This window comes from Mauremys mutica, chromosome 4, assembly GCF_020497125.1.
Source record: "Mauremys mutica isolate MM-2020 ecotype Southern chromosome 4, ASM2049712v1, whole genome shotgun sequence".
Lineage (NCBI taxonomy): Eukaryota > Metazoa > Chordata > Testudines > Geoemydidae > Mauremys > Mauremys mutica.
The window spans coordinates 88,683,505-88,707,061 of NC_059075.1; the positions used below are offsets into that span (position 1 = coordinate 88,683,505).

Below are 23,557 nucleotides of genomic sequence, written 5' to 3' on the forward strand. Positions count from 1 at the left end.
TTTTCACTAGTCTTTCTATTAACTCCAGACTGCAAAATAAGGAAAAAAGTGAGACCCTCAAACCCAACCCAATCAGCTGTTAAGAGAGCAGACCAAAATGTAAACTTGATAGGATTAACTTCCACACATGCATTTTAATTTGCATAGCCATTTGCACCTGATATGAATACGCTCAGCTCCATGAGTGATTCTGAATGAGTGGTTCACTGAAAGTAGAGTAGCAAATGAGGAAGCAAAAAAAATCTACACACAAAAATGTGTAATTCCACCTCTTTATTTTCTGTGTTCCTAAATCAAGGGCCTCTCAACAGGTGCATAACATCATCCACAGAAATTACATCCGTCCTGAACTCATGATGGTGTGCCCAAGTATTGCACATGTAGGGACTAATTACTACTCAGTAATAGTAAAGAATGTAAGTTTCTTGGTAACTTTTAACCCATCCTTACTTTAAAAATTACAGAGAGCTTTCAGACCATGCAAGAGGACAGACTGCTAATGTAATAATTGCAATTTTAGAACAAAAAAACAACAGGTAATTCCAATTGTTTTTTTAATTAACCCGACCCCCAACACACACAATAGCATGTATGCCAAGCTTCAACCCAAAGAGTTTTGGAACAGTTGATTTACTGAATTCAAAAGCCATAGTTTATAATGGAAATGCTAATGCATTTACCTATAGCAGCTCTAGCTACACTAAAGTAAATATTTCTTTAGGGTAACAAAACACATTGTTTTACCCAGTAACACAAAGTATATGAGTTTTATAATACATATTTATTGTCTTTACTTGTACTCATACTTCTCTTTTATATATAAAGCTCTAAAAACAATTCTCTACTATTTTACAATTAAATTAAAGCATTTCCATGATTGGCCTAACTACTGATTTTAGTCTAAATATTTTAAACATTAATCATTCCATAAAAATATACAGTTCAGAACATGGTCCCATCAGTAAGAAGCAGTCTTCTGAAACAGGCTAACGATACTCAACCATGTAATTCAGTGCTCAATTTCATCTAATTGATAAATATTCATATTGCATTTCAGACTATACTGTCAAAAACCTTTAAAATATTATCTTTACAGTCTTACAATGCTTACAAACATCCAGAAAGGGTTCACATTTCTAACTTGCTTTTAGCAACCATGCAAGTGTTATTACTTATACACTGGGCCAGCTAAGCATAAACTTCATGCCATCATTTTTTAAATTTTTAACTTTTTACCATCTTTCATACAGTAGAATTAAGTTTACAACTGACTTCATGTTATTCCATGTGAACACAGATTAGAAATAAGCCAGACACTCAGAACTGCACTTTTCAGTTTAAGCGTCTAAGAACTAACTTGTTTAGTCAGTAGGATGCACTTAAAGCTGCCTTTCAATTGAACAGACACCCAGTATACTGTCAAGCTACCTCTAGATGTATACTAAGAGGTGAAGTCATTACAAAAAAGGGCACAATCCAGAACTTGGTAGATTCCAAGAATTATGGAGCTGTTCAAAATTGTAATCGTCTCAACTGTACTTAAAAATAACACTGCACCACAACTGAGAGTGTCATTAGCCACTTCACATCTGGAGGCATCTGATCTGCAGATTTCCTCGTTCCTACCCCAAAGCAGATAACACCACATTCTCTATTCATGGTATATTATGATATCACTCATTCTGAACTAGAAACCAGAAGAATCAGATTTTTCCAGATTAGAAGTAGCTAATAATAAATCCCATTTTGTTAAAATACGATGTTATCGGTATTTTTCTTCTTTTGGAATCGTACAGTTTTGTGAGGTTTGTTAACTTTTGCAGATCACTATAGCTGTCAACCAGGATATCCCACACCATTGTTTAGTTTCACAAAAGGGAAAATCTTTATTAATTTAGGTATTAACTACCCCCAACCCTGTGTGGCTCATCTCTATAGGATTGCAATAGGACAAATTCAAATCCCAGTTAGGACAAATACCTTTTAAAACAAGAAGTGGAAAAGTCAGGGAAATACATATGAAATTCTTTCTGCATTGCATTAAATATATTGTTCTTTTTTCTGAATATGAATAGACATGGATACAATCAAGATGAATAGCAATCAATATACAACTTTTCTCTAACTGCTCAAAAATTAGTATAAAATAATATAAATTATAGGAATGATTGTTCCAGATTTTTAGAAGTCAGTTATTAAAAAATCATTTATAAGTGAATGTTCATTGTAGATTATTTACAGAAGAGGTAACAAAATTTCCAAGTTAACATTTATCATAGTGAGGTATGACCTAGCACATATGTAAAAACAATGCACTCATCAAAAATTACAAAATCCAGTACTTATTACCAACTACACAATAAGTCATGATAAGCTTTATGTAGCTGATGTACAGTATGCTTTTAAGAAGAAAAGTGCCAAAAGCTTCATAGGTAAAAGTCTTTGATTTTTAATCATTAAGCACAAAAAATTTTTGAAGACGACTTTCATCAATTTTAAAATAATGCAAAATGAAAATCTTTAGAAAAAAGAATGTTACAAATGTAGAAGTACATCTTATTAAAAATACATTTAAAAAAGTCTATAAATGTTTCTTGACAGTTAAAGATTTTATTTGCAAAAGATCTGTAAGAACAACTGGATAGAAATGCTCATGTAAACTTTTTTCAAGAAGCATTTGGGTGTTTTAAAACTAAGTGATGTTAATAGGGAAGGCATTTATAAAATTGCAAATAGATTTTTTTCCCCCCCAAAGGATAGCATCTTTTATAGTTTAGGGCAGTTAATGTTGTTAGGTCACAAATCAAACTGTTAATTGTAAAACCGAATATAATTTTCTCCATAAATTACAGTGTACAGTATTAGTTCTGTTGCCTGCGTTTTGCTGATCTCATTTTTTCAAATCGTGACTCCATCTCTTCCAGGACCTTTGGTGTGTAACGTACAACTAACTTAACCTTTCCTTGAGCTGCTTTCAGTAGTTCTACTGCTTTTTCATGGTGTTCTCCTTCAACGCTCTGTAAAGCATAAACCATTAAATATTATATTAGCAAAGAACACGTGTTGCAGAAGATTCTTCCGCTCCTTTGTTACACAAAAAAAATGATTAAAATAAAAAACTAGAAGTATGACAGGTTTGAAACTGTAATGCAAGGGGCACTATCACCCAGTTAAAGACCTGAAGCTTCAACAAGTCATCAAACAAATAGTGATGGCAGACTTTGTGTTTTCTTTTCTAACTAGCATAAAAAAAAACATCATGTGGAAATGAGTGCCAAGCAACTAATTTATCATGGGAGTCAGGGAACAAGCAGACATACTGAGAGTCACTAGAGTTTATGTTTTACACACACAATAAGTACAATAAGAGAAACATTTTAAAACATGGTCTTTTAGGTTTTAAAGTCTACATTTAATAGAATTTATAAAATTTTCCCTCCAGACAAATAGTATTTAGCAACTTCTCCCCACCACTGAATCCGTTATAAGATCCAGGCATCATATGTTTTATCATCAGTCAGCAAAAGTTATTTCTCCCAACTTTATTATAGTTATCAAACACAATGACATTACTATCCCAAGCCTACCTCCCACTGCTGCTATTAGAAGCTAGAAGGCAGGTGGTGTACCTGTTGATTGGAGGGTTTCCCCGTTACTATAAAGTTACTTACAAAAAGAAAGACAACAGTTAAAAAAAAAAACAAGTTATTTCTTTTCTATCAAATTTAGAAAATGTGCTTGGATATTTTCATTTTTTGTTTTTCAGTTGGTGCACAAGTTGTTCTCTTTTTAAAATGGCATGAGAAGCTTGTAAGGATACATGGCGTCAGTAAGAGATTTGAAAAAAATCAACTGAAAAATAGTATGAGTTTGCTTACAGTTTCTAAACTATGTCTATACAAATATATTTGAATTCTGTTGTAAACAAGACATACTAAATGTTACTAGTATAAAAATTCTGGAAAGACCATTAATATCTTTTAATGGACAAAAGTCTCGTTTTCAAAATATTCTCTACTAGCTAGGTTCTGGCAAAGGCATAAACATTAAAGCCTTTGCAACAATACACTGAAGCTTTTAAGTGCTATGACAGATATTGCAGCCACCTGCAGTGTCTTTGGTGAGCAGATTGTATTAAATTTATTAATGTTTTATGTATCATTGTGAGCCAAAGACCGTATGCAACTCTATGAGGAGAGGGTTACCACAGGTCCTTCAGGAACTAAAAGCAATTGGGGGTGGGTGATTACTACACTTCCTGAGATTGTAAACAGTCCCAGAGAAGTACCAATCCCTAGGGTGGTTTGCATATATTGATCCACGCTGTATTTCTCCAGACACTAAGAAACAAAGAAAGGCCTTTTGGTATAAACGGATGAGCTTGAACTGACTTGGGGTCTTCTTTTTGATTCAACAAACAGGCAGGAACTTGGATCCAGGGGAACCTCAATCCTTGGGATTGAAAGGTTGGAAATACTTTGGTCTACTGGGGCTCCATAAGACAGATGAGCAATTCCTAGTATCTTCAGTGTGGGGTTTAAAACTACACCTCTACCCCGATAGAATGCGACCCGATATAACACAAATTCGGACATAATGCGGTAAAGCAGCGGGGAGCCACAGGCCCTTTAAAGTGCCACCCGAGCCCCGCTGCTTTACCTCATTCTATCCGAATTTGTGTGGAGCCCTGGGCCCTTTAAATCACCTCCCGAGCCCTACTGCCAGAGCTCCGGCGGTGATTTAAAGGGCCTGGGGCTCTGGCCGTGCAGGGAGCCCCAGGCCCTTTAAATCCCCTCCCGAGCCTCACTGCTGGAGCTCTGGCAGTGATTTAAAGGGCCCGGGGCTCTCCGCAGCGGCTGGAGCACTGGGCCCTTTAAATCACCACCGGGGAAGCCGGCCAGCACGCCGTACCAGACCAAACCCAATATAACGCAGTCTCACCTATAAGGGAGATTTTTTGGCTCCCGAGGACCATGTTATATTAGGGTAGAGGTGTATTTATTGTTGGGTTGTTTTTTTTTTTTAATGTTTTCTCTGCAATGCTTTTGACCTAAGAATAAATGTACTTCATTTTGTTACAGTTGTGTGGTCACTGGTTAACAAAAAACCAAAGCAAAACAACACTGCCATTGTCCTCAGAGAGAAAGCAATGCACAGGGCAGAGCCTTAGGCAGACTAGCTTGCTGGAGATATCACAGTGTAAGGCAGGCAGCTGTACAGCCTAAAACGCCCCATCAGAAAGGAGCGAGCCATGAGTCTCCATCCAAGAAAGGTGACTGGTGGGAACCTGAAATGGTAAGTGGGCACCCTTAGGGACCACGGATGGGGAATACAGGTGCAGTTACTCCTGAAACTGTGACACTAAGTTAATTCTGAATACAGTTATTAAAAACAAGTCTGCGGCATATTAAATATATTAAGATGTTAAGAATGTGCTCAGAGGTATGAGGATATTTCTTCATTTAAAATTGGTAACATAAAACCAATGTACCGTACATGTGCATGCACACACATCCCAGTTTTAGAGTAGCAGCCGTGTTAGTCTGTGTCCGCAAAAAGAACAGGAGTACTTGTGGCACCTTAGAGACTAACAAATTTATTTCAGCATAAGCTTTCATAGGCTACAGCTCACTTCTTCAGATGCATAGAATGGGACACACAGACAGGGGATATTTATACATACAGAGAACATGAAAAGGTGGAAGTACGCATACCAACTGGAAGAGGCCAATCAATTGAGATGAGCTATCATCAGCAGGAGAAAAAAAACCTTTGAAGTGATAATTGAGATGACCCATAGAAGGTGTGAGGAGAACTTAACATAGGGAAATAGATTCAATTAGTGTAATGACCCAACCATTCCCAGTCTCTGTTTAAACCTAAGTTAATTGTATCTAATTTGCATATTAATTCAAGTTCAGCAGTCTCTCTTTGGAGTCTGTTTTTGAAGGTTTTTTTGTTGCAAAATTGCCACCTTCAAGTCTGTCACTGAGTGGTTAGAGAGGTTGAAGTGTTCTCCCACTGGTTTTTGATTGTTATGATTCCTGATGTCAGATTTGTGTCCATTTATTCTTTTGCGTAGAGACTGTCCGGTTTGGCCAATGTACATGGCAGAAGGGCATTGCTGGCACATGATGGCATATATCACGTTGGCAGATGTGCAGGTGAACGAGCCCCTGATGGCGTGGCTGATGTGATTAGGCCCTATGGTGGTGTCACTTGAATAGATATGTGGACAGAGCTGGCATCGGGCTTTGTTGCAAGAATAGGTGCCTGGGTTAGTGTTTATGTTGTATGGTGTGTGGTTGCTGGTGAGTATTTGCTTCAGGTTGGGAGGCTGTCTGTAAGCAAGGACTGGCCTGTCTCCCAAGGTCTGTGAGAGTGAGGGATCATCTTTCAGGATAGGTTGTAGATCTTCGATGATGCGCTGGAGAGGTTTTAGTTGGGGGCTGTAGGTGATGGCTAGTGGCGTTCTGTTATTTTCTTTGCTGGGCCTGTCCTGTAGTAGGTGGCTTCTGGGTACTCTTCTGGCTCTGTCAATCTGTTTTTTCACTTCAGCAGGTGGGTATTGTAGTTTTAAGAATGCTTGATAGAGATCTTGTAGGTGTTTATCTCTGTCTGAGGGATTGGAGCAAATAGGTTGTATCTTACAGCTTGGCTGTAGACAATGGATCGTGTGGTGTGTCCTGGATGGAAGCTGGAGGCATGTAGGTAAGTATAGCGGTCAGTGGGTTTCCGGTATAAGATGGTGTTTATGTGACCATCGCTTATTAGCACAGTAGTGTCTAGGAAATGGACCGCTTGTGTGGATTGGTCTACTCTGAGGTTGATGATGGGATGGAAATTGTTAGTCTCTAAGATGCCACAAGTACTCCTGTTCTTTATCCCAGTTTTATTTATTTTTATAAATATATATTTAAATGTATGCCCACTGTCTGCTAAGTGGTTTTTTGTTTGTTTGTTTGTTTTTGGTGGAATGTCTGTGGGTGAGGAAGGCAGAAGAAAGCCACTTGAGGCTTATCGACTCTGGTGCCAGTTCTATGCTTGTCTCAGTATATTTTAGAGCAACTTGGGAATTTCTATAAAGATACACTGGCTAGCCCAAGGAACCATGGTACCAGCACAGAACAGCTGTAGCACTTTGGCCAGGACCCCTTCCCATTCCATATGCTAGGGGCATAAGAGATGACTATGCCTGCTAGGGATATCCCAATATTGGGGACATCTGATAGCTCTCGAATTCCTTTGCATCACAAGAGTGGCTCTGGTTACAGACTACAGGATTGAATTAAAACCTACGTCATAAAATAAGGTTAGGTATGTACAAGTAGTTACTAGAGCCTGAATTTTAACTAGTACATATAAATTAAAAGTTTTTGAAAGTACAATCAAAACTTGTCTAGTTCACTCAGAGCTGTCTGAGAGCATCTGAGGAGCAAGAATTATTCTATAAAAATATACACCAAAATAATTTAAAAACCTTTTAGCAGTCTCCTTTTTCTCATCACCAGAAGACCACAGGTTGGTATTTTATGTGTTCTGCCTTTTATGCATCTTCAGCCTAAATGGATGCTTAATTTAAAAAAAAAAAAAAATCAGTGACAGAGTTTAAAATACATGCTCCTTTTTATAAGAAACTGGAGGAATGGTTTTTAAACTCTGAGCACTTAGGTGAAAAAATTACAGTCCCTGCAAAAATTACTTTATAGCTTGCACTTTGTCACGGTTTTCAGTCTCCAGCAGCATTTTTATCAGGACAATGACAACATCAAAGGACCGTCATATTATCTTGCCTTAGATTGAATGGTTTTGGTACTTACCTTACAAGATGCAAAAATTCACATTATTAAAAGTCTGCAACATCAGGGACACATGTAGCAGAACCACTTTAACACCACTGTAACTAGAGCTGAATGAATAATTGCTTTTTAGGTTTGGTGGCCAAACCAAAAAAATAATTGCAAACTAAAACTGATCCTCTCCCCCCCCGTTTTTCGTGCTGAAATGAAAAAGCAAAAAAACCTCTCTTTGGTCAGTTCAAAATGGCATTTTGAAATGGTACAGGCTGATTCCTAACAGTTTGTTTGAAAAATTTCAAAACAAACCATTTTGACTTCTGAATTATTTTTCCAGTTTTTATTCAGCAGAAACTATTCACTGAATTTGACCCCAATTTTCAAATAGTTTTGGCTGCACCAAAACAGCATTTTTTGGCAAATTTACTATTTGTTGAAAAAATTATGCCCATCTGTAACTGTAAAACTATTTCATAAGGTAATAATACAGTTTGCTTCAAAATAGAGTACTTAACATTTGGCCTTATTTATCCTCCCATGCTCTGAAATATTGCCTCAGGTAATTGTATACTTGTATTACCATTTAGTGAATTCATGTACAATAGCAAAGCATAGTCCAAGAACCCTGGTCATACTCAAGTTTTTGTCCAATATCCTAGTCTTGCTAATTATGAATCAACTGCAAACAAGAGGATGAGATTTCTATCACTTTGCCCACACTAAAAAAAGGCAGCAGGCTTTTGCAGACTACAGTCTCTATACACCCTCAAGTGGACACAAGTAGTTACTACAACTGAAAGTTAAAGTCAATTCATACCACTCCGTTTACAGAAAGAAGCTGGTCTCCACGTTTCAGTCCCCCATGTCTATCAGCTATACCGCCTGGGATAATTCGAGAGATATAGATTGGAGAGTTTTGCTCTTTGCCTCCCATAATGTTGAATCCAAGACCTTCTTCTGTTTTTGGCAGTTCAACAACTCTGGGATGTGAATGACCTTCACTGGCAGCAAATGCAGCAACTGTGGCCTATAAGAAACAAAACTATTTACTTTTTCTTAAAATCAGAATCTTAGAAAGTCTCCATCTCTTATAGTCAGAGGTGGTAAGCATTTGAAAAGGTTTTTGAGACAGACAATGAAGTAAAAATAATGTGTATCCTAGGTACCAACATCAGAATACGAAAACAAAGGGTCATTTTGAATTAAATAAAAATGAATGTCATTTGAAATAACACGTCTTTCATAACTTGTTCATACAACTGACAGATTAACAGGTCAGATCAGAAGGAGACATCTAGATCACCCTTTCTGTGACAAACTATTACATTCTATTCTAGTTATAGTAAGACTTTTACCTTTGCTGTAGCATTAGCTCTCACGTCTGGGCTACTGCTGATGTCCACAGTTTCATATACGTGCTCATATACCTTTAGGACAAAGTTATTTAGTAGGTACATAATTTAATGGGAAAAATGAATAGATAGGTTTTCTGCTTAGATGGTGTGACAAATAATCTACTGTGTTAGATGTGTGACAAGAGATCAATACTTCTGCTACTACTCTCAAAATTGCATTTCCTAATTTACAGAAAGAAAGAGTATGTGCCTGAAAGAGAACAAATCTGCCCTATTGGAAAGACACCTCAAGCTGAGGCCATGTCTATACATAAAGCACTGTAATGGCACAGCTGTACCAACACAGCTGCGCTGCTGCAGCACGTCTGGTGAAGACGCAATATGCTGCCAGGAGAGCTGTCCCATCGGCATAAAAAAATCCACCTTTGCGAGCAGCAGAAGCTCTCCTGCAGATATAGTGCTGTGCACACGAGCACTTATGTCAGTAAAAGCAGCAAAGAATCCTGTGGCACCTTATAGACTAACAAACGTATGGGAGCATGAGCTTTCGTGGGTATTCACCCACGAAAGCTCATGCTCCCATACGTCTGTTCATCCGACAAAGTGGGTATTCACCCACAAAAGCTCATGCTCCAATACGTCTGTTAGTCTATAAGGTGCCACAGGACTCTTTGCTGCTTTTACAGATCCAGACTAACACGGCTACCCCTCTGATACTGATGTCAGTGTAATTTATGCCACTCGGTGGAATATTCACACTCCTGAACGACAAGTTTTGTAGATATAGGTTGTAGCATAGACATAGCCTGAGACAGGACTGAGACAGTACGTCACACCTTCCCCTGGGTCTACTGAATGGGCTATTCAAGCACAGTGAATATCACTGCTATCACTGAAACCAAAAGCGATAGTTGGATCTGCAACTACTCCCACCCACACACCTGGAAAAACCATTCCGAGTGCAGGTAAGGGAGTGAGAGCCTTGCGGAGATGCTAATTAATGCTAGAACAGAATGTTAATCATAAGGCGGAGACAGAAGAGTGTCACATTTGTATTGACTCACAGCTTGTCTTCATTATTTAAAAAAAGATGCATTTTTTACCTCAGAGTAACTAATGCGCATGAGCTATCTCATAATAATACTGTGAAGACAAGACACTTTTGTTTTACTGCAAAGTAAACTCACAGAGGTCAAACTCTGGTGAGTTTACCTTGTGGTAAAAAAGTGTCTTGTCTTCACTGTGTCTTTACCTTGTGATAGCTCATGGGTTAGTTACCCTGAGGTAAAACACACAGCCTCCTCCCCACCCACTCCCACCCACTTTTTTTTTAGTAGTGAAGACAAGCCCTCACTTGCACTTTAGAGTACAGGTGCTTGTAGCTGACAGGAAAGTCAGACCCTCAAGTTCTCTCTCCAAGAAAGGTGTGAATTGTTAATTGGCTTTCTGTAACCTAAGATAATATATCCTTATCTAGGTTATTCAGGGGCAAAATTTAAATCTAAGTATGTTAAGACAATTGTTCGTTTTGTTTTAAATCCTTTCCTACTTTTTTTTTAATAAAGAATTAAGCCCGAAAGTTTGCAGATAATAGATTTGAGGTCAGATTAAAAAGTAATTCAAAACAAACTCTTGTGACAGCTAGCTTTGTTCCTGCTCAGCAGGTACAACAGTACATGTTAGAAGCAGGCATATATCTGGTATTTTTGGTTGCTATTTGTTTATGCCAGGTTAACTTACCTCTCTCACAGCATTACAGAACTCACTTTGAAGGACCCTTTGCAAAGCCTGTAGTTTTTGTGGTGGTACTTCTCCACTCCTCTGTAATTTTTCCAGCAACTCAATAGCTCTGCAGATGTCTGGGGAAAGACAGAATATTGATATGATGAACACCTGACATTTACTCAGAGAATGTTCTTTTAGTGCGTTCATGCACACACATACACACCACTTTGTAAGTGAGAATTAAGGATGCTTACATGTGTTTCCTTTAACACAATCACTAAATACTACTGAGAAGACACCAGTTAATGCATCAATATCCAGGCCCTCCCTCCAATGACTCCTTGCATATCTCATCTTCAAGATCCTCATATGTTGAAATCTACTTGTCCTGCTGATCCTTTGAATCCGTTCCTAGTTGCCTGTACCACTTTCCACGCCCCATCAATGTGTGCTTTTTATGGTCCCTGTCTCATCCTCCATTCTACTTTGTTTAAAATCAACATTGATCAACATCAGCATTCACACATGGAATGAGGAAGGGGACTACACAGGTAGAAAAAAAAGAATTGAGTAGAGGGGCTGGTATGGGTATACTGGGTAACAGTGCACACTGTTTCGGTTACCCTGATGATTTATCCACCCTCCACCAGTGGGGAGACCCACTGCCAACATAGCTTCCCAGTCACTGCATATCCTGTACTTCTGGCTTCCTTGCCTTCCTGGCTCTACCTGCCTCCCCAGTTACAGCCCCTACCAACCTCTGAGTCTTGTTGACTCTATGCCTCCCTTCTCTCCATATTTACCCACTGTGACAGAATCTACCCTGTTCAGACCCTCCATACTATTGTAATATTTTTTGTACAAGGCATGTCTTGTAAGGTATCATTTGAAAACTCATAATTTGCTGGTCAGTATCATCCTGATAAAATATGTGTGGAACATTGTATATAAAGTTATAAGATTTTCCTGTATGATATTATTAACACATGTTCCAACTCCCATAGCCCTCCCCAAACTAAGGTTAGCAAACAGGTCTATCCTAAACAAAGGAATGTGTACTCTGCTTAATTTGCATTTAAGTAGTAAACAGAGTCATTGGTCAGAGAAGGAAACAAAAAGAACACTCAAATGCGTGAGAAAAAAAAGCAGCAGGGAATGTCCTTCCACATAGATTCTCTATCTCCGAGTGCCCAGCTGTAAATATTTTTCAAGAGGGGGACAAGTACCCAAAGGCACCCCTCTCTGTCTCCCTACCCATGACACACACAGTACCTGAAGCGAAAAAGGAAGCCAGTGCTGGACTCTGGACAGAGTTTGGTTAGCAAGACTGCTGAAAGCACACAGTGAGAAACTTTGCTTGAATCTGAAATAGCTTGTTAAGGTAGGTATTAAGATGTTTTACTATCTTTATTTTTCTTGTAACCATTTCTGGCTTTTATGTCTCAGTACTTGTATTCTTTCTCTTAGTAGTTAATAAACATGTTTTATCTAATCCAGTGTGTTCAAGCTGAAGTGCCCGGGTAACGCCATTTGGGGTGACAAGTTATGTGCATATTATTCCCTTAAAGGAATAATGGACTTATAATATTTTGTACTCTCTGGGAGAGGGCCGGGCAGTACAGGACAGATTTCTGGTGGAAATCTGAAACTGGGATATGTTTGGATGACCCTGCAGTATAAGCAAGGCTGGTGAGAGTAAAAAGTGTAACCCAAGTGTGGTTGGCAGGCCGCAGTTACATGTAGATGCTCAGGGTGTGGCTTGCAAGCTAGAAGGGCTATCTGTGAGTGGCCCAGGTAAGAGCTACTTCACCAAGGCATTGTAAGGCACCCAAGGTTCCAGGGCAGGAGTAACACAACTGCTCATTAGTCTGGGTTGTACTCTGATATGTCACACCCACCCATCTCATCTATGATAAATATTGGCAATGGAAGTTCCTGTCTGGCAGATCTGAGATCAACTGTGAAAAACCACCAGGGCTTTGCTAGATGGAGAAATTACTTGTGTAGCAGATCTACAAGTTTCACCTGCCAGACAACTTTGTACAAGCTTCCCTCACTACTTGCCTACATTGTTAAGGCTGGGACATGGTCAGAGGTGGCCAAGAGAATCTTACAGGAAAATTGCCTGAAAAAGCAAAGCTCATTGCTCTGCTTATTTTAAGTGGTGAAACCACCTATGGATTGTCTGTGGAGAGTTCTGGTCCAACTGACTGGGAGCACAGCTGACTAAGCTTAAACACTTCATAGGAAGCAGGTATGGACAGAGGAAGGGAAAGCAGCTAAGGTCTGTTACTGGGCGACACTGGCCCTTTAAGAGGGAGTAGGGCCAAAGCTGTGACTCATCAGCTCACTTGAACTGGGCTTAAAACGCTGATGAGTCAAAGCTGCCTGATAGCACTGACAGAGAGAGAGAGAAGGGCAGGTGAGAGCTGTCTGAGGAAGAACAGAGATGTAGGAAAGAGAAGCAGCAGCAGAAGAGAGCTGGTAGAAAGCCATTGAGAAGAGCAAGAAGTTGATGTTGAGGACTGACCAGAGCTGTGGAAAACCTGCCAAGTTAAAGGAGAGCGTGTGCAGAGGTTCCTAGGAAGAACCACCAGCCTGGTTAGGAGAAGCTGATCCCAAAACAAGAGTTGATGCTGGAGAGTGGATCTCAGAGCAGGAATAGGACTCATAAGCAGAAAGGCCTGGGTGTTTGGAACACTGTGGGAAGAACTCCTTGCAGCAGGCTTGAGTGGAGGACTGCAGGAAGCTCAGCTCAGAATATTCCCTGAGCTGGGGTATGACTCTCAGACAGGGAAGCTTGGCTAAGTGGAACAGTGTGGAGAGTTCTTTTGCAGGAGCCCTGACTCAGGGCTATGGACGAGACTTATGAGAGAGAAGCAGGTCTTGGAACTCTCAGGCAGAAGGCCTGGAGAGCGAGGCCCTGGAACAGCAGCTGAATGAACCATGATGAAGTGGTTACGGACTCTCAGATGGGTGACCTGGGAATCATGACCTTTGAATGGGACTGAAGAGCTGCTGGACTGCAACCTTCTTTTACTTCAGGGTTTCGGAAGGATGGTTTTATCATGAATTCTGTGGACTATTGCTGCTATACAGCACCATTCACTAGGGACAGAGATAGATAAAAATAGCTGTCTCTCCTTTCTGGGGACAAGATGCTACACAAAGCAATTGTTACATGGGAGAAGACAGTGACATTTAAAAAAATGAATCTTTTTTCCTTTTCCTATTTAAGTGGCAGCAGACATTTAACAAGTTTATGATTGCTTTCACAGAATGCATACAGCCTTCCAGTTTTACAAGTACCACAGGCGGCAAAGATCAGAAGTTTTTCCTCGTGCAAATCTACATATACACAGTACATTACAGTTTTATTTATAAACTGTCAATTCAACCACAAATGCAATAACTTTTACACAGGCTTAAAGGAATTTAGTTATAGGGAGAAATTAGGCAGAGAATGATAAAACTGATTTTTAAAGTCAGCTGATAGCTCCATTTTTTCCAAACAAAGCTTACACAGCATAGTGTGAAAGAGTACCTGAAAAGTTAGATTATTTTCTTTATGACACAGGCAGACCAGAGGCCAGCTCTTGCCAAGGATTTAGGCCGCAGCTAAGCACTGACAAAGTCATTGCTGGAAACCAGTTCAGCTCACCTGCGTGTTAGTATGATTAAATTGAGTATTGGACTCATAACTATCTGTCTGGACTTTATGAATTGCTAGTAAATTGCTAAATGTATTAATCCTACTTATAATGTCTGTATCCTGTGCTATAAAGGTAATACTTAAAGTATTAGCTATATAGTTCAGAACATAACCCACCAAACAAGAAAAAACTTCACCTAGTACTAAATCCCTATGAAAGATATTTCCTCATGCCCATAAGGAAGGACTATCAAAACTAAATGGGCCATTGTGGAACATCACAATACAAAATTTTGCTAAGTGTTCTTGCACAGGCTAGGTGCAAAAGGGCTCATCCCATCATCTTGAATTCTGGAAGAAGGAAAAAAAAGATAGTGAACCAGAAAATTTCTCATCTCTTTGCTGTTTGAATTCTGACAGGGCTGGAGCTAGGAAACCGATGCAGAGATCCCACATGGTCAACCTGGGTTAGCCCTAATAGACATTCAGTGCTGACAAATTGGTACAAGTGTGTCACCTTTTGGAACCGTAGATGGTAACGTGTGTGTGTGTCTGTCTGTCTCTCTCTCTGCATTAACCTGTAAATAATTCATTTATTTTTCCTGGTCAATAAATCCTTAGTTTGGCTACAAGCAGTAGTCTTTGGTGTGATATCTAAGGTACCTATTAACCTGCGATAAATGACTCATCTCTGGGGAGTGGAAGCAACCTGAATCTTTTGTGATCTTGGTGCATGCCAACCAACTATCATTAAATCCAGCTTGCCTGGGAGATAAGATAGACTGGAGTGCCCAATGAGACTGTTTGCGACTCCATGGTAGGACTGTTATAGCACTTCAGGGATTCATATTTGTTACTGGGCTGGTGAAATCTAATTACTCCTGGGGGAATTGTGCACCAAAAAATTAAAAAATTCTGTGCACAAGTTAAAATCTGCAAATGTTATTTGTCAAAATAATACTACATCATCAGACCAGTTTCAATTATTTTGTTAATTTATTTCAAAATACCTGTCAGCAAGAATGTCTGTAACACTACAGACACACACAAAAGTTCCTGTCGAAGAAAAACTCAGTTCTCGCTTTTAATTATTTACTGGCTTCCACATTCCCTCAGGAGTAGAGAGCTAAAGAAACCCCTATGACAACCCAGTTCCTATTTCTCTGCCCCCCTGCCTCCCCTCAGACACTCATGAACCTGATGAAAGGGCTTTTGTTGTTTGTTTTTCCCAAAAAGCTCAGAAGATAGACTAGACAGTTTGGATCTTCTCTGGTAAGGTATTCCACAGTCTAGGAGCTGGAACTGAGAATGCCTTGCCTCCAGCTCCCAGAAATTTCATCCTAGGAACTCAATTTCCATATCCCTCTGAATGCAATGGTGTTGGTCAATCACAAAAAGGCAATCTTTGAAGGACCCTGGCCCCAGCCCAAAGAGCATTTCAAAGATTAAACTAAGGATGCAAATAGGGAGCCAACAGGGGGTACAGGGCACTGATGTGATGTTATTTTGGTTGTAAGTTCCCCAAAAGAGTGGAGATGCCACACACTGTGTTATATAATGTGGAGTACGATTTAATTTATGGCTGCAGAATGCTCAGTACAGTCAGACAGTAATTTTGAGATCCAGGGTGTCTTTTACACAAGTACAGAGTAAGGGGCAGTACATAACTGTATTGCCCCAGAAGCAGCTGAAGCCTGGTTGAGCATAAATTTTGTACCATTATAATTATTTCATGAACTCGGATTCTAAGGCCAGAAGGGATCACTGTGATCATCTAGTCTCATCTCCTGTATAACACAGACCATAGAACTACCCCCAAATAATTCCCAGAGCAGGGGTAAGTTGATTATTTGTTGTCAAGGTTCAAATTTCTTGGTCAAGGTATAGTTAAGTTCCAAACTCCAGAGAAAAATAATAAAAAAACAACAATAATGAGTAAATAAAAGATTTTGGAGTCCATTCAAAAGCATCTGGTAGTCCAGATTTGGCCCACAGTCTTCCTATTGACTACCCGTATCCTAGAGCCTATCTTGATTTGAAAATTGCCAGTGATGGAGAATCCACAACCCTTGGTAAATTGTTTTAATGGTTAATTACCCACACTTAACAATTCACACCTTATGTGTCGTCTGAATTTGTCTAGCTTCAATTTCTAGACATTGGATCATGTTATACCTTTCTCAGCTAACTGAAGAGTCCTCTATCATCACATTCCAGCTTCCCAGGTAGGTACTTAAAGTAAGCTACTTATAAATTAATCAAGTCACCCCTTAACTTTCTTTTTGTTAAACAGATTGAGCTCCTTGAACCATCACGACAAGGCATGTTTTCTAATCCTTTAATCATTCTTGTGGCTCTTCTCTAAATCCTCTCCAGTTTAACATCATCATTCTAGACTTGCGGACACCAGAATTGGACACAATATTCCAGCATGGGTCACAGCAGTGCCAAATAGGGAGTAAAACAACCTCTCTATTCTGACTTGAAATTCCCATGTTTATGCATGCAAAGATTGCATTGGCCCTTGTGGACAGTTAGGAAGTGTGATTTTTTTTTAAAACTAAAATAGTTATACAGGTGTAACTGGTATCCAGAGGGTGGATGCTGATATTCCAATATAAGCACTTTTATGCTGGCATATCTTTTTTCATACTAATACAGTTAATGCAGTACAACTTGTGTATAGACAAGGCCTCAGTCCCAATCTCTCTCCAGATTCTCCTGGTGCTCTGAAGAGGGAGTAAACTGAGCTAGATGCATAACTGGAACAACATGCCTTCCCCAGTGCAGCTATGTCTCCTCCACTCAGATCCTACCCCATTCACTCCCACCCACCTGCAAGAGGCTGAGGGGGTTGGGGAGATACAACAGTTCTATGGAACCTTCCTTCACTGCTCCCCATGATGTGGTTAACTGGGCACTTTGTGTCCCCTTGCACTGCCACACTAGGTATGCCCCAATTTGGCCCATTATTCAAAACAACAAGAGACTAAATTGGATATCAAATTGACTCAAGAGGGGCTCCAAGGAAAAAACCTCACATGCTTGGAGATAACGCCATTAAAAACAGTAAATTAAAATAATGTAACAAAACCAATGTGACATCAAACCCACAACACACTATTTAAAGGATGGATTTTATTTGCAGCAAGCAGATTTTCTGATTAATCACATGCACTTTAAAAGCGAATTTTTGACGACTGTGGGAGGCACTAGACCAGGGGTCAGCAACCTTTCAGAAGTGGTGTGCCAAGTCTTCAGTTATTCACTCTAATTTAAGGTTTCACGTGCCAGTCATACATTTTAACATTTTTAGAAGGTCTCTTTCTATAAGTCTATAATATATAACTAAACTATTGTTGTATGTAAAGCAAGTAAGGTTTTTAAAATGTTTAAGAAGCTTCATTTAAAATTAAATTAAAATGCAGAGCCCCCTGGACCAGCGGCCAGGACCAGGACCGGCTCCAGCTTTTTTGCTGCCCCAAGTGGCAAAGCAGGAAAAAAAAAAAAAAAGCCAATCGGCGGGCACTTTGGCAGCAGCTCATTCTTCTGTGGCAATTCAGCGGCAGGTCCTTCATTTCCTCTCTTCCTCTTCGGCGGCAGCTCAAAGAAGAGGAGAGGGACTGAAGGACCCGTCACCGTGATTTTAACAATTTCCATCCCACCATCAACCTCAGCCTAGACCAATCCACACAAGCGGTCCATTTCCTAGACACTACTGTGCTAATAAACGATGGTCACATAAATACCACCCTATACCGGAAACCCACTGACCGCGATACTTACTTACATGCCTCCAGCTTCCATCCCGGACACACCACACGATCCATTGTCTACAGCCAAGCTCTAAGATACAACCGTATTTGCTCCAATCCCTCAGACAGAGATAAACACCTACAAGATCTCTATCAAGCATTCAGAAGAGTACCCAGAAGCCACCTACTACAGGACAGGCCTAAAAAAGAAAATAACAGAACACCACTAGCCATCACCTACAGCCCCCAACTAAAACCTCTCCAGCGCATCATCAAAGATTTACAACCTATCCTTAAAGATGATCCCTCACTCTCACAGATCTTGGGAGACAGGCCAGTCCTCGCTTATAGACAGCCTCCCAACCTGAAGCAAATACTCACCAGCATACAACATAAACACACCATACAACATAAACACTAACCCAGGGACCTATTCTTGCAACAAAGCCCGATGCCAGCTCTGTCCACATATCCATTCAAGTGCCACCATCATAGGACCTAATCACATCAGACACGCCATCAGGGGCTCGTACACCTGCACATCTACCAACGTGATATATGCCATCATGTGCCAGCAATGCCCCTCTGCCATGTACATTGGCCAAACCGGACAGTCTCTACGCAAAAGAATAAATGGACACAAATCTGACATCAGGAATCATAACATTCAAAAACCAGTGGGAGAACACTTCAACATCTCTAACCACTCAGTGACAGACTTGAAGGTGGCAATTTTGCAACAAAAAAACTTCAAAAACAGACTCCAAAGAGAAACTGCTGAACTTGAATTAATATGCAAACTAGATACTATTAACTGTGGCCTAAACAAAGACTGGGAATGGTTGGGTCATTACACCAATTGAATCTATTTCCCTATGTTAAGTTCTCCTCACACCTTCTATGGGCCATCTTAATTATCACTTCAAAAAGTTTTTTTCCCTCCTGCTGACGATAGCTCATCTCAATTGATTAGACTCTGCCTGTTGGTATGCATACTTCCACCTTTTCATGTTCTCTGTATTTATAATATCCCGTCTGTGTGTTCCATTCTATGCATCCGAAGAAGTGAGCTGCAGCTCACGAAAGCTTATGCTAAAATAAATTTGTTAGTCTTTAAGGTGCCACAAGTACTCCTGTTCTTTTTGCGGACACAGACTAACACGGCTGCTACTCTGAAACCTTTCCATTGGCCGTCCCAAACACCTGCTTCCTTCGCTGGTGCCTAGAGCCAGCCCTGGCCAGGACCCAGGCAGTGTAAGTTCCACTGAAAATCAGCACGCGTACCATAGGTTGCCTACCCCTACACTAGACTGACAACCCTAGAGGCAAAGTTAACTAGAGCAGAGGTATATTTAAAGACAGTAGCAGTGCAAGGTTCTCTACATAATTCTACTAGTGCCTCCACTCTAAAAGGTGTGAGAGGTTAGTCTCTCATCCCTGGCTTCCAATGAAATTGCTAAAAAGGGTGTTGGTTGTGATTCAAGCAAGAGTATTGTAGCCATGTTGGTCCCAGGATATTAGAGAGACAAGGTGGGTGAGGAAATATCTTTTTTTGGACCAACTTCTGTTGCTGAGAGGGACAAGCTTTTGAGCTTTCACAGCTCTTTTTCAGGTCCCGAAGCTTGTCTCTCTCACCAACAGAAGTTGATCCAATAAAACATATTCCCTCCCCCACCTTGTCTCTCTAATATGTGCCTCTGGTTAGCAGATTTAGTCCCATTGCTAGTAAATGTGTGGTAAATTTTTTAAACATTTTCCCTCATTTCCTAGGTTACATACCAACTCTTTGTGATCAGTTTATTCCCTTAGCCTGATAATGATATCATTTAATTATCAAAAGTTAACACTAGCACAATTAAGAGGTTGGTTATTTCTGCAAATAGTGCGGCCCTTCAGTATATGTCATATATGTACACACTATTATACTGTACTCTTTTACCGGTATTCCCCCTCTATTTTAAGAGGCAAGACCAATATGCAAGAAAACATAAAATAGTTCTTTTGTTCCACTGATTCGTACTAGGTAACTCTGCACAGATTTGTTTGTTTTCATGGCTAAAGCACAATGACAAGGTAATGAGGTGGGGGAGGATGCTGCTCCAGGGTTTACCAAGATCAGCTAATCCCATTGCCAAAGCAGCTGCTCTAATTAGCAAACTTTGGGGGAGGGGGACTGCAGAGCTGTGGAGTAGGAAGCAACTTACATATATCTCTATTTACAGAACTTTTCCCTCACACTACAGATGATTTATTGGTGGAACAGGGAGGAGGAAGAAGAGAAGAAAATCATCAGAAAGTTTCAACAGCTGCATTCTCAGGTAGACAATGTATTTGTACTAACAATATATGCATTCTCACAAATATATTAACTTTAAGTTAGGACTATGCATCTCATAAATGTACACCAGTAAAAAGCAATTAAACAGGCTGTTAAGTTATCCACACTCCCACTCATTTACTTTTCTCAACTTTAGCTACCGCCTTTCCCCAAATCCCACTGCATCCCAAACAATCAATATTCAGCCTAATGCCAATCACTGATTATCCATTAATATGTTCAAAGACTTAATGTGGGGATTATGTGACTTTCAAAAACTGCACTGTATCTGTATGGGATTTTGTATTGGTGAGAGAGACATGGTGCTAGACTGAAAATAGTCATTAGAGAAGGGACTTGAACTTGAGCGTCTCATTTCAGGTGAGTACTCTAACTATTAGGCTACAAAGTCTCTCACATAGTGTCTCTCTCTTGTTGACTCAATGGCTATTTAAGTATTTTCTACAAAGTGGAACAGTTTCAACAGGAGAGATCGAGAGCCTCACCCCAAAATTCACCATAGCCCAGTGGTTGGGGTACTCACGTGAGTTAGGAGAGATGGTGTCAAGCCTGTGCTCTGACTTGGGGCTTTGAACCAGGTAACCCACATCCTGGGTGAGTGCTCTCAGCACTGGACTATTAGTATAAGGTGGCGTATGGGCAGCAGGACCAGCACCTTCCCCCCCGATGAGCGTAATTACCGGCTTCTATGATCCCACACTTGGGTTATGTCTACACTAGAGAGCTGACCGCTGTACCAGTGCAGCTGCGCTGCTGTAAGATCTCTCTTGTAGCCACGCCCAGAGCGATGGGGCCACTGAAACGAGCACCAGGAGAACTCGGGTCCCGCTGTCCACGCACAGGGAGACGCCGGGCACCTCGGGGCTCGCCCCGCCCGGGAGTGTCACTGACCTGCCGCAGCCAGGGGGGCGCGGGGGAGGGGCCCAGCCAGGGCTCCGCCCCGTCGAACCGCGACAGCCCAGCGGCGCTGCCCGGCTCCGCTCCCCGTCAGCAGCGCGGGGAGCCGGGCAGCGTCCCGCACGCAGCTCCCGGCCGGGGTGGGGGTGGGGGTGGGGGGGAGCAGCGTCACCCCCGCGCGCTCACCTCTCTCCAGCCGCACAGGCTCCCCCAGCGCCGCCATCTTCCCCTCGCTCGCGCCCGCACCCGGAAGTGACGCGCGCGGGGAGGGAGAGGGCGTTAGGGGGCGGGGCTGGTCTCCCAGCGCGACCTCGTGCGTCTGTGTCCGCGCGCCGAGCCCCCCCGCCCCCGCCCCCGCCCCCGCCGGCTTGGGTGCCCCGCCCCCGGGTCCAGGCCCTGCGAGGTTCGCGCCCCGGAATCCATCCCAGCGCCGGGGCGGGCGGGAGGCTTCGCAGCCGGCCCCCCCCCCGCGCGTGCCCTGAGTAGCGCGGGGCGCGCCCCGAGCGCGGGGCGGCGGGGGAGGCACCCGGCGCAGGCTGCTGCCGTGCCAGTCCCCGCGTGCCGTGCACCCCAGCGCAGTGTGCGTGATGCGCTCTGTATGTGCTGCTTGTCTGCCATCCATTTAATCTGTGTGGGGGGCCAGGGCCTTGCGTGGTGCTTGTGTGTTGTTAAAATGATCTAAGCAAGGGGTACAAGTAGGAGGAACTCAGTGCGTGCCTTTACTTTTATGTAAGTGCGCGTGGGACTGCCCAGGGGGCCCGTAGTTTCTATGTTGTTAATTTAATCTAAGTGCATTATTCTCTGTGTTTGATTTTTGCTTTGAAAGAATAGTTGTGTTCACTGAAGGACCTTTTTCACTCGGGCATGCTCTCAGTTCTGGGATTCATTATAAGGTTGTCACTCCTCTTATAATGAGGGAGGCTGCTATGTGTGGTTCACAGCCGTTTAACATGAATGGAAATGGTTTGCGTTTTGCAAGTGAACAACGTCAATGCTTATGGACATGTTTTGAGTCAGAAAAAATGTTTTAGCAGCTGGGACTGTAAAGGTTATAGAACATGTCTGGAATAAGATCCAGATGTTTATATTTCATAATGTCACTTGAAACTGCTTCTTCTGCTGCCCCAGTAGTGACTGAAATGTTTAGGAGCCTTCAGGTGACATTTGCACAGCAATGTTTATTGAACATGGCAGATTTTCATAAACATTTCTAAAATTTAAGATATATATATTCAATATATGAATAGAATACATTTTAAATAGCTCTTGAAAGTAAATATTTTGTCAGTTCACACACTCATGATACACCATCCTTCATACAGTCCCACTTTTGTGATTTGACTATGTTCAAACCTAATGTCATATTATGAAACTAACAACGTCTGAAAAGCATAATTCGGTTGACTTTCCACCAGCATAGTCCTGTAGAACTTTTTGCCCCTGGAAATGTGCAGTGATTTATAGCTTCTGTACAGGTGACAGAGAAAAAAAGTTTGTGTCCCTGGGTCATTTTTTTTTTTTTAAATGTCAGTCTTAAAGGTTTACTGGTCTTTGGTCTTTGTCAGTCTGAAAGATTTACTGGTCTTTGTTTACTTGCTTGATTTTCTTTTCCATCTGATTATTTACTTTAGAAATTCAGGTCTTGATTACACAGGAAACTCCATGAATGATGGGAAGACTAGTGGGATTATGAAATAACAAGAGACTGAAAGACAAGCAATTGAAGTGAATGAGAAACTTAATCAGACTGCCTAAAACTTTTTAAAATGTGGTTTTCTTAATGCCTGTTTAACTCAAAAGCCTGAGAAACATATGAGAGAATATAAATCTTTGGTAAAAATTTAATAAAATAAAAAGTTGTGAAAGCTCACAGTACACATTTGAAAGCTTTAAGGGGTTTTCCAGGAAAACTAGGAAATCCCGGATTTGAATTTCTGATATTTATAAAGTAGAAACATGGAGGGGAACACCCCCGCCTCCCCCCACACCTTCTACTTTCTGTATAAGCCTCCCTCCATAAGGCCTAAATACATTTTTTC

General features: G+C 41.1%; 1 protein-coding gene across 3 annotated transcripts; it reads right to left on the bottom strand.

The window, feature by feature from the left end:
* Window positions 1-258: 258 nt before the first annotated feature.
* On the bottom strand, window positions 259-21,797 carry LIN7C (lin-7 homolog C, crumbs cell polarity complex component). Of its 3 annotated transcripts, XR_006579120.1 has the most exons (7): window positions 21,705-21,797; window positions 10,892-11,010; window positions 9,152-9,223; window positions 8,614-8,823; window positions 7,481-7,572; window positions 3,588-3,666; window positions 2,883-3,017 (listed from the first exon to the last, which is right to left on the bottom strand). XR_006579120.1 is itself a non-coding variant. In XM_045015594.1 (5 exons), exons 1-5 carry the CDS (start codon window positions 21,739-21,741, stop codon window positions 2,862-2,864), a joined length of 594 nt encoding a protein of 197 aa, XP_044871529.1. In that variant the 5' UTR covers window positions 21,742-21,797; the 3' UTR covers window positions 259-2,861. The 3 variants fall into 3 exon arrangements, 2 of the variants coding, with proteins under 2 accessions (XP_044871529.1, XP_044871530.1); XM_045015594.1 differs by lacking the exons at window positions 3,588-3,666; window positions 7,481-7,572 and having other exon boundaries at window positions 259-3,017; XM_045015595.1 differs by lacking the exons at window positions 3,588-3,666; window positions 7,481-7,572; window positions 9,152-9,223 and having other exon boundaries at window positions 259-3,017.
* Between the last annotated feature and the right edge of the window lie 1,760 nt (window positions 21,798-23,557).